The 11,807-nt window shown below is 33.9% G+C and overlaps 1 protein-coding gene across 1 annotated transcript; it reads right to left on the bottom strand.

The window, feature by feature from the left end:
- Nucleotides 1-2,637: 2,637 nt before the first annotated feature.
- Nucleotides 2,638-6,250, bottom strand: LOC129972086 (CD151 antigen-like). The gene is made up of 3 exons (XM_056086065.1): nucleotides 6,077-6,250; nucleotides 3,788-4,120; nucleotides 2,638-2,706 (listed from the first exon to the last, which is right to left on the bottom strand). Exons 1-3 carry the CDS (start codon nucleotides 6,248-6,250, stop codon nucleotides 2,638-2,640), a joined length of 576 nt encoding a protein of 191 aa, XP_055942040.1.
- Nucleotides 6,251-11,807: the final 5,557 nt, after the last annotated feature.

Here is an 11,807-nt window from a genome sequence, read left to right as displayed (position 1 = left end):
TTTTGGCGTGAATGGAAGTAGATGACGTGCAGCCTTTACAAATTCGATGGTCATATGAGACGCATTTTTCTTTTGATAAAACTGAGAATAATCAAAATTGCCGTGTATGAGGTACTTCAATTCCTAATGTCCTGCACCAACAACCACTACATTCTGATTACGTGACTGTATGGTGTGGATTTACTGCTGATTTTATCCTCGTACCGTTACTGTCTGAAACTCACTTTTCACGGTCTTAAAACGTGCTGTGTCACTAGTGCACGGTGCAGTGAACTTCTTCGACAGCTTTGCTTCATAGGAGTGTCAGTGTTTGCATACCACTGTCTTCATCAAGATGGAGCCACATCCCACATTGGACGCCAAGTCAAAGAACTGCTTCATGCTAACTTTGGCTAGAATCGTGTAGTAACCAGAGCTTTTCCGGGTACCTGGTGTCCTCGTTCACCCGACTTAAAACCCTGTAATTTCTGGTTGTGGGGATTACTAAAAGACCGAGTTTATAGATGAGGAATTAGTATTTTACCTGAATTGAAAGCCAGCATTGCACACTGAAATCCCTCACTGTTGTTGAAATATCTCGAGAGTTTCTTTCCGCTACCACTGAACACGCTATAATGCTCTTTCAACACGTAATTGATGTCAATAGAGCACGCATTGAGCCCATTTTGTAACTGAATAAATTTTAATGATTCTGACAGATTTTTTTGTTCTTCTATAGGCTTCTTAAATGTTTTTAACCGCAATTCTTCCTGGTAGTCAAAATTCGAACTATTTTTTATTGAAGAAATCTTTTTCCCATGTTCCTTATAATGTATATACCAAGTTTCATCAAAATCCGAAAAGCAGAACAAGTTCTAGGAGAGTTTAAACAGGGTCATTTGAATTATAACCACTTTGTATATTATTACGTACCAGAAAATATAATTAACTTTTAAAAGAAAAAAAAATCACAAAAAAGAGAAAAAACCTTATTGCATTATCTCGGGAAATTATTTCTTCTATTTTTCATGTCCACTCAGATACTATTTAATTAGAAAGAATCTTTAATCGTCGTCTGATATGCAGTAATTTTCCCTAGGCATTTATTATTGGATTAAGCTCATTCAATATTTTTTTCACTAATGTTTTTGTAAGCAAAATAAATAAATTCTTTCATTCTTCTAAATGAAAGATTAATAATTTGAGGTAACAAGTTTGAATTAAAATATTATAGATATTGTTAAAAAGTGTTATGAAATGATTGTCAAATGTTTTGAAAAGTTTAATTAGATCAGAAATAAACTTTTAAAAAAACTTTTTTAATTCACTTAAGTACGTGCTACATAAATGCTAGATAAAAATTCCATATAGATATCTATATTATTTTTGAAAAAATTTAATTCCTGTGAAGTAAACAAAGTCGTCGAGAGAAAAGACCTGAAAATATTGTTCTATGTTATCAAATATTGTAACAAAGGTCAATTTTTCAGAAAAAAAAGTACTGTAATTTAAGTTAAAGTCATTTTTCAATTATTAAACACGTGCTCCTTCTCAGTTAATAATGTCGTTCAAGAACCGGCCGCTATGAAATAATTTTTTTTTTTATTTTCTTTTTAAAATTTAATGTTTATTTATTTATTGAAAAAATTGCTATTATATTGTCACAAAATCTTAGAAATCTTTTAAGAAAGAAGTTTCCTTCTGTCTGCCTGCTAATTTGAACAGATGAAAAAGTGCTACAAGTATTTTTTTCGAAATACTATTTTTTTTTAATTACATTTTTCAAAAAAAAAGGAGATATTTGTCCGACTTTTTATTAGGTGATACCTTCCATATAATACTTAAGTGGAATTACAAAATTTCTATCGAATTTTTTTTTAATTTACCCTTACGCTATTAAAACTATCTTAGCATTCGACAGCCCATGGTATAGATCTTTTTGATATCTATTACTTTCTAATTAAAATCTTTTCCTCTCAGATTAATAGCCTTTTACTTAATGTTTCAAGTCCCCCCCCACTCATCAGATATGATATAAGAAAACAAGCACAGTGGTTGTTTCAGACAGCCAAATCAGAAGTTAAAACCCAAACTCCTGCTGTTGTAGCATTTTTTCCATGTTTTATTACTCTTCATGACACAATTCATAAGAGTTCATCTCTCCCTTTCATCTTCTTTCAAAGCCTACTCTTTTATTCGCGATGAAATCATTATCTTCAAAAATGGTTCTTGCCTTATACACGAAACTTCCACGCATTTTTTGGAACACCGAAGTGAATTATGAAAACTTGCATTTTCTTAGCAATGAAAACTTTTCTACTTTGCACAAATAATTATCGAATATTTTTTTACCTCAGCTGTTTATCGTCGAAAACTGTTTGCTTTCACTTTGGCAGCGCAGATAGCGAAATCCTCGCCTCTGATGTTGGATACTTGAACAATTTATCTGCTAACGATTATTCAATTTTTGAGGGAATTTCGACAATGCTGTTCGCTTCTAGAATTTCAATTGCGAGCAGTTAAGATGACTGCATTTTTTCTTGACGCATTCAAGTAATTCGCCGACAGCAATTTACGAGGGAGCAATTTATCTCCTACTGAGAAAGAGAAAAATCAAACAGTTTCAAAGGGAGATTGAAAATGTAAATTTTTAATCCATCAAACATCTTGCAGGAGCAAACAATGCACGGCGCCAACATAACCCACAGGGCGGTTTGATAGCATCACCTAAATTGAATCCACCATGCTATCACACTAGCTTTAAATTTGATCGTGAGTCCGAAAGTCCTGATGTCTCAAAATGCTTTCAACTACTAGGCCCTTCGATCTTTATCTGCTACAAATAATAAAAACAAAGGTTCCTCCACGTGTATATTGATGGTCTGTGGGCAGCCCATTGGGCCTAGAAATACCAAATGCATGAAGAATGTTATGCTCGTTTCAAAAGGATTATTATTATTTTTTTTTTTTTTTTGAAATTTTAATTAGACAAAAAACTTCTTAAAAACGCTTTTACTTAATAACTTCAGGAAATGGATCTCAGAGATAATTTTTATATCATATTAAAATTTAAAAAAGGATTTCCTTATAACAGCAATTTAATTATCGTGTAATTTTCCCCCAAATTTTGACAATTTTTAAAAAATGCTTTAATGCAATATTTGCAACACTAGTTTTCATCGTTATAATAAATTTTAAACCTTTTTCTTTGCTTCCACAATTATTTAATTGTGTGTTCTCTACCGTTTTTTGTTGTTGTTTTTTTTTTCATTCCTTGACAAAAAATTTCATTTCCAATTTTTACTTTGTTATTGCATTTCATTACATTTTTAAAGTATTTTTTTTTTTTAATTCTAATACGGTAAAAGATATGAAGTAATGTGTCCGATGTACTTAAAAATTATTCTGACTATTCTTTGATTAACATATTTCGATGCATCTAATAGATGCCATCCTTTAATAAAAGTGAAATGCACCTTATCAGTTTACCATTAGAATTAATTGCATATTTTAGATGAGATTTAGGAAAATAAAGTTAACGCGTTAGAAAACATGCAGTCAGACGCTAGATGACGTGGAGAGACCCTTTCGCATTTAATATGATGTCATGTGATTTGACCTAAGGAATTCGTGTACAAAAGTAATAGAGGCTGCTATAATTATGCGGCATAAATGTGTACGTAAATTTATATTCATATAAAATGTTTAATTGAAATTAAACACAAGTATTATTTCTATTTAGTCGTCAAAGGCAGCTGTAAAATAGTATAATGCAGAAATATGTAAAAAACGATAAATTAGTACTAACCTTCTTTCTCAGGGCATCATTAGCCTCGTTGCACCTGTGCACGTCCTTCCCACAGCAAGAGAGGGGTAGGTGGCCGGCTGAATCTTCCACTAATACATTCCTCGCCCATAAAGTCTCGGGCCAGTTTTCAGGACCATCCACCCCGCAACAGTTGAAAGCGATCTGCATTTTGTCTATGGCGAATGTAATCTTCGGCTCTCGGCCATAGTTCCGCTCCACGTCCCTCAATAAAGCCTCGTAGAAAGCATCATCTCTCGCAGTCGTGTCCAGGGCGATAGCCACGGCCCCAGCGACAGATTCTAGCACCAAGCACACGTAGAGAATCTGGCATAGCTTTAAGATGGAAACAGGAAAAAATAATGCATTTAGCTTTTCATGAGATGCTGTAAAAAGATTAAAAATTAACGAAAAAAAATTTTTTTAACAAGTCATACCTAAGCACTCCGTAAATATCAATCAAATGAAAATGGACTTTTGATTCGTTCTGGTATAGAGATAGATTATCTGTTCTATCTATATCGTTCTGGTATAGAGATAGATTATCCGTCTTATTTGGATAATAAAAATAAACTCTTTTCCTGCTTGCAGTTTATGATCACGAGTCATTGGACTGAGATAAATCTTACAATCGTCATTGCAAGACTGTTAAGCATCTTCCAGATGATTCTTTATAATTAGTTGCCAACTGTAAGTCGGCTGCCACTTCGGTATATAATTAAACAAATGTTTTATTTTAATGTGCAAACTTCAAAAATTCGTAATAAAAGGAGCAGTGCACGGAGAAAATTTTTTGAGGGAACAGAAGTTTGTTTGCTTTTTCCATGAGAGGAAGACACTTTTTGAATGCTGACAGCGCCCATGTTGTAAAAAGTGTCACGAGGAATTAACAGTCGAGATTTCAACAGGGAGAATTGACCTCCGATACTTCGTAAAACTAGAAAAATAGACGGGATTCCAGAATAGCAATCTGCACGCAATCTTAGATCTATATCTGTGCACGATACAGCCACCTCAGTAATTATTACTGGCTGATGCAGATTAAAGACTAAACTTTACTACATTGGCGATGGCACAGAAGGAACGCGACCCACAATGGTTGTTGAATGTCATGAAGGCGGATAAAGCTCACTTTTCACTGCGTGGTTGCTTCAATACTTAAAAGAGTCGTATCTGGGTCGACGTCAAATCCCCCTCAGCAAGCCACTACATACTCATGATGTGACTACTTGATGTAGTTTCAGCGCCTCTTTCATTCTGAGGTCTTTCTTTTTTAAAAAGTATTGTCCTGTGTGCGGATGAACAAAATGTGCAGTTACTGTAGAAAGTAGATATTAAGCTTTTACGTGACCACTTCGCCTTACATTTCAGGAAAGATTTCAGATGCCCTTCATGCAAGATGATGCCTCTCTCCACTTCGATTCGAGACATTCCTTTGAGACATTTTCATTGAGCACCGAATGGTAGTTTATAATGACCCTCACGTTCATCAGATCTGACCCTCTTGAAGTCTCATATATACCAGGCCTCCCCAATTACTTCTGTTGGACTGAGAGATGCCTTTTGACGAATCATCGATGGCATCGATACCGACATGTGACACTCAGCTACAATAGTGTAGTGACGTACCTAACCTGACCTAACACCTTGTGGCTGTGGTCACGTTGAACATCTTTTTCTTTCAAATAAATGCACAATGTCATGTTATTGTGGCAGATTTCGTTGTTTCTTTGTGTTCGCCAAATACGCTAAATATAATTTTACCTAAAAGAAATTACATGAAAGAAATTTAATCATATACAACGCACAGTATATCATGTAGTATTTAACAAAAAAAATATTTGAATTTTAGAGAAAACCACATTTTAAATATATTCAAACAGATATTTACAAAATATAAGACGGGAAAAAAAGTATTGATTGCCTGGCATTTCGAAACGCTGAATTTTTTCATTTGACTAGCAACGAATATTTTTCCATAGTTCATACTGAAATATATTAAGCTAAAATCAAATTCTCCTTTTCAGCTGTATTTTACTGATTCTTTATAAAAAAGAAATCGTTCCTACATATTAGTTGCTAAACTTGAAATGAACTGTAATTATACATTCGGCGTTTCATGGCCAAAAATGGCTTATATTCAATAAAACCATACAGAAATAAATTGTAACAATGGAATCATTAAATCTAAGACGAAGGAATCGAAATCCCAAACGCCTTCAATTTAATGTGGCTTATTACTAATTTGCAAAACAATTTTCGCCACTCTGAGTGTGTAAATCGAGATCTTACCGATATGAGGACGAGCCTGAGCATGGTCCCCGAAGCGCAAATGGTCACCAGCCCGAGCGCAAGCAGCATGGAGCCGTCGAAGAGCAAGATGATTCCGGGCACCTTGTACTTTTGCAACTCTCCGGTGTAGAAGAAGGGTTCTGTTGCCTGCGAGCAACACCAAGCTCCAGACATCTGCCAAGGTGAGTTTTTTTTTTTTTTAGTATTCATCACAAGCACATTGTAAACTTGAAGAGCATTAAGAGCCTTCTTAGCATCTACCCAAACCAGAGGTGGTTGTCTCCCCGAAACTTTCTAGCACACTCTCTAAAGAAGGTTGTATCCGCCACTTCACTCCTGCATGACCATTGGCAACATCAGGAGTATTCAGATATTCGTTTTCAAAATCCCGCGCATTAGCATAATAGTACTCCACAGTATAACCAATTAGAAAGCGCTTATGCATTACTAATCGCACGCCAGTGACGAAAAAGAGCTACCAAAGATCTTGTTTGGCAATGAATCACTGATATCAGAAGATCGAATATTTGTGAATGCCTTTTTTCGCGGCCAATCTGAATTAAATTTAGCACAAAGCTGTAATCCCAAGATCACATACCAAAGTTGTTTTCCTAAATTTCTGAGTTTTGGAATTATCGCGTTTACATGAATACGAAAGAATTTTTTGCTGATTACAATGCTTTCTCTTTGGCTACATCGCATACTCTCTCTGTATACTTCGTATACGCAAGAAATTAAGAGAAAATAAGAATATGTAATGTTGCTGAAAATATGTTGCAGACTCTCTCAGGGGAAATAATAAAACAAAATGAGAATTATAAAGATTATTATAAATATTAGAAAATTATAAATTATTATTATTCAAAGAAATTATTTAAAAAAATATTTTTTTTAGCCGTCATTTCTGTCGTTTTGTCGACTTTTACCATTTCCAGAACTGGTTCTGAAATAAACAGCTAATGCACCGGAAGCCACCCACTTCGGAAAGACTATAAACCTACACCGATGTGTTTTCTGTTTAAAATTAAAAAAAGTGAATAATCACCTGTTAGCTTTTCAGAAGCTTATTTGTAGGAAAGCTTTCTCAATGTTTGCTGAAAATTCATATGTATGCTTTCGAGGAGGAGAAACGGAATAAATCCCATGAGTTGCAATTTATGTACTTGTTCAAAGAATAATATATATATATATATTTCAGATTTGTTGGGTGGGGGTCTCACTTTTACAGGAATCTCTTATTTCATCGTATTCTTTGAAGTAAAGTAATGCTCAGTGTTATCAACATCAATAGGAGATGATTCTTCAATAATGCCAGATTCGCAACACTCTTTTAAGATATTATCATACACTTCGAAGAGATGGAGTCATTTCAGCATTGCAGTTATTTCTGAAGTCATTTTAAGGCTGAATCTTTAAGAAGAGATCAAAGAATGGTCTTCCTTTCAAGGTAAGACAACCTCACAGCGAGCTTCATCAGAGGCACTTGATATAATTTTTGTATTATACAATATAGAATACCCAATGTACAAGTAGACAGGCGCTACAATTAACCAGAGGGAGTGGTTTTCCCGAAATCTTCTCCAATAAAAGTCTTATCCCTCCCCTCATCCGCATGAAATCGTGAACCACGGGTAATGCCAGGCACGGTCTTGGAGGACGATAGTCATGAAAGGATAAGATCTTTGGTTTGAATATGGCCGATTTTGCTGAAGCCGACGCGAAAATATGTATTTTGACACCTTTTTGTCGAGCGATTGACATCAAACTTTGGCACAGAATTACAATCCTAGTCACATGATAGCATACCGAATTTCATTGATCTAAGTCATTGTTTCCACCTACATAAGAAAATACAGACCAACAGACAATCAATCATTTAACGGATTTGAATCAAAATTTGATATCCATATCTTAGATACTAAATATGAGCACCCATTTTATCTACCGAGATCGCTGCGTTTTTTATAGCTATCGAATTCAATTGTACTCGATAACCACAAAACAAGCAGACTTCCTCTGAATGGATTTCGTTCATCTACAAATCTAGTCTATCTCTAGTCGCACTGGAAATCTGCAAATTTAGTCGTCGTATCTCCACAATGTGCAAAATTTCCAATCGTCTAGCTAGAAGCGTTTTTTGTGTTATCATGTTCACAATGACAAAAATATGTTTTCGGATCGTCTGAAACGTGAAGATTCGTCCAATACATTCACATTCATAATTCCAAAAATGTCTTATTTGGGAATCAAACTTTCGAGTTCTAATTCATCGGGGACTTCCTCTATGAGAACTATGAAGCTGGAAATTTTTTTTAATATGTCCGCTTATTCGATAAGAGATCAATCTGAAAGCTTTTCTAAAGTACATTAAAAATTGCGCAAACTTACTATGAAAAGGATTCCAAAAAATACCAACGACCTGACCAATACAGAAGGTTTACCGCTGGGATCAACTGTAATAAAAAAACACTTATTGGACTATATTGATTTGAAATGCACTATAAATTAATACTTTGAATAATTATAACATAAAAGCTCCATGGCTCGATTTATTTTACATAAATAGTGAAAATGTTCTGTTTCTCAGGTAATGGCTGTAACACCTGATCGACAGAATTGCTAACGTTACTAAATGTATTAAGTAGCATTTGGGTACTTTCTGTTTCAATCACTGTGCGTTGATCGTGGATGTTATTAAGCTGTATTTCACCATAGTAAAAGAAATCCACTAAGGCTGAGGAACTGAATGCTTTTCTCTTTGCCCTAACCATCATAATTCCATTCTGAGTGAAAAATATTTTATTTATCTCTTCAGGTTACTAAGGTAGAAGAAATTTTGGGAACGGAACTTTCTTCGGTAGCACGGAAAATGTATTTTGGTTCAATATTATCAGAATATGCTATTGCAAAAGATGCTAAAATTTTTCAACTTTCGAAAAAGTTCCAAGAATAGTGCACGCGATCAAATAAATATTGTATGCAAAGTAATTCTTTTCATATACAAACACATATATATAACTAGTCTGGTGTTATTAACTCAGCCATTTGCGGTAGATGACGACAATAAGGAAAAGGCTACTTTCCCTGAGTGTTATTTATCGACTTCATATCATTGGCAAGTCATTGCATCCCTAGTAAGAACGTAATAATGAAGTTCCATAATTTTGTAATCATCGATTTATTAAGTTTTCTCTTTCCTGAGTAACAGCAAAACATTTTGTACTTTATTTAGCAATTTTTCTGTTCTCGCTTCCCTGGTGAAAATAGTAATGTTGTTGGGTCGATTTTCCTTTCCTCGAACCAGATAGATGGAGTCGAACTAGTATTGGTTCTTAGGACTCCAACCTCAGTTTTCTGCCTCTTGCTTTTACAGCGATATTCATTCAGGTAACCCCGCATACCAAGGTAGAACAAGAGTAACTCCTTTGTAATTTCGAATATAGGTGCAATGTTCTTAGTCATTGAGGATATATGTATATGCGTGTGAGTGAGTATGCGCCATTTTACCCTTAAACAACTGGGCCATCAATCAAAGAAATTTCGAGAACTTATAAAAATAAGGTATTGGGAAAATACAGTTCACTTTCAAAATACCAAAAATCAATTAAATGCTCTTTAAATGAGAAAAATAATGAAAATTTAACTTTTTTTACGCTTAAAATTATTCCATCATTATTTTTTTTTCTAATTTCTCTCTCGTTTTAATGGTCTTTTGACTTTGCTTTTTTTTACTATAAAGTAGTGATTTAACCGTGCTTAAAAGTGAGCTTGGGTAAAACGAAGACAATATTTCTTTTATTTCCGCACTAGTAAACAACATTTCCCATTACTACTATAAAAATATTAATAGCTATGGGGAAAACTAACTTTCAGCATTCTTTAAAAATCGTCTATTCAAATGATATCCTAATTTCAATAAAAAACGATTCAGAGCGGAGAATTTCATATTATTAATTTTATGTACAATTAATTTTCATACCAAAAATATGTGTGTATGCGAAACATTGAACATGAGAGGAATTAATTCAGAGAAACGACAATGATATCAAGTAGAATTCTCGTGTGAAATCCTAAATTACGAAAATGAGAAGTGACTCTGTTCATTGTGCTTTCCATGGAAATGTAGCAGTGTTCACGTTATCTTGTTAGCAGATCCATTGCCGAATACGGCGTGCCTTCATTTGGATAGACCTGCGCATTGTTCAAATGTTGACATGGAATTTTTTAAGCATGTCGCTTCTTTTACGCGCATCTTCAAACGTAAATCTCAAAGGAAAAGGTCACCGAAACTGAAATTACAACAATACATGATTCAAGATAAGAGAGTGGATATTTGGCATGCCTTTCTTATCTCATGCACAAGGTGGAAAAGTACTCTGTTTTATCTATGAAATGCATTATCAAGTAAATATTAATTAATCTATAGTGAAATAAAATTTTAGTAATAAAACTTTTATTTCATACTTGACTTATTCATTCACCAATAGCGTGAAAGTCTAAATGCTGTAAAAAATTCATTTTTTTCATAATCCCTACAGCAGCCAAAATACGCATTAAAAGGGCCAAATGAGTTGCTAAGCGCGCCAAATATCGCAACATTCCTTTATGTAATTTACAACAATGGCTTTGCACATTTGTTCACATTTTGACGAATTGTGTCACAACTGATACTTTGCTCCAGCATTTATGCTTAAAGATAAGTATTTTTGGATTAGCGAAAAAGTACTGTAAAGTATGCACTGATATATATTTACTTTTATGCTTTTTTAATATGCTAAAATGCTAATGCATTCCATAAATTTTATACAATGACATTTATAGTTTTATCTTATTATTCATATTTTTATAAATAGCTTATAACAAGTATATTTCTTTCAAGTTAAATACATAAATGCTACTTTTCAGCATCTTTCACAATGTGAAGTTGATTAAACTAAAAAATATCGCATCGTCTCCAAATATTTTTCAAAGCTGAATTATTTTTGAAAGGATATGAGGAGGACCATTATAATGGTCGAAATAAATATCGCCAATCTGGCGACTGAGCAATGCCATGCTATCAAGTTTTATCATTGAGTTTAATCTTAAAACTATTCTGAATGCCATATGCAAATAGACATCTATCCAAAGTTGATAATAAAAGACTGCCAAAGTGGCAGGAATACATTTACAGCCATTTACAGCCTATCATTTTAGCTACATTGCAGTTTGCCTCGTTAAACAAGCAAATTCTCAAAAAAGGATATTTACATACCTTCCCACGGAGTGCGAGGTCCTCGCTTTCGTCTGAGGAAAAATCTTTTAAATCTGGTGTCCATTTCTCTGGTAGACATTTTGTACTTTACAACAAAATTAATATCGCAACATTCAAAAACACTTGAAAAAGTCCTGAACACCGACTTCTGGTTCTAAATTGAAGGATTATTGACAGTTAAGATAACAACTTCACTGTGCAGTACTTCGAGGTAAAGCGCCAGTTGCTTTTGTAACATTATTTACATTTCTGGATTATTTGTTATGGGATATAAATTGGCAATTATATTTCCATTCTTTATGTGAACTCAATTTTTTTAATAGAAGTAGCTCAGTTTGCATCCAGAAATTTAACAGGCGAATTTTGAAATGTGTATTTGCTGAAAATAAAATCCAAAATCTAGAAAGATATTGTTCGGTTTCTCTCTCTTGAAAATTATTTTTGGGAAAAGGCAACAAAGGCCCTTGAAAGATACAG

This window comes from Argiope bruennichi, chromosome 6, assembly GCF_947563725.1.
Source record: "Argiope bruennichi chromosome 6, qqArgBrue1.1, whole genome shotgun sequence".
Taxonomy (NCBI): Eukaryota; Metazoa; Arthropoda; class Arachnida; order Araneae; family Araneidae; genus Argiope; species Argiope bruennichi.
The sequence above is the reverse complement of the archived record's forward strand: the minus strand, read 5'-3'. Positions and strand labels throughout refer to the sequence as shown.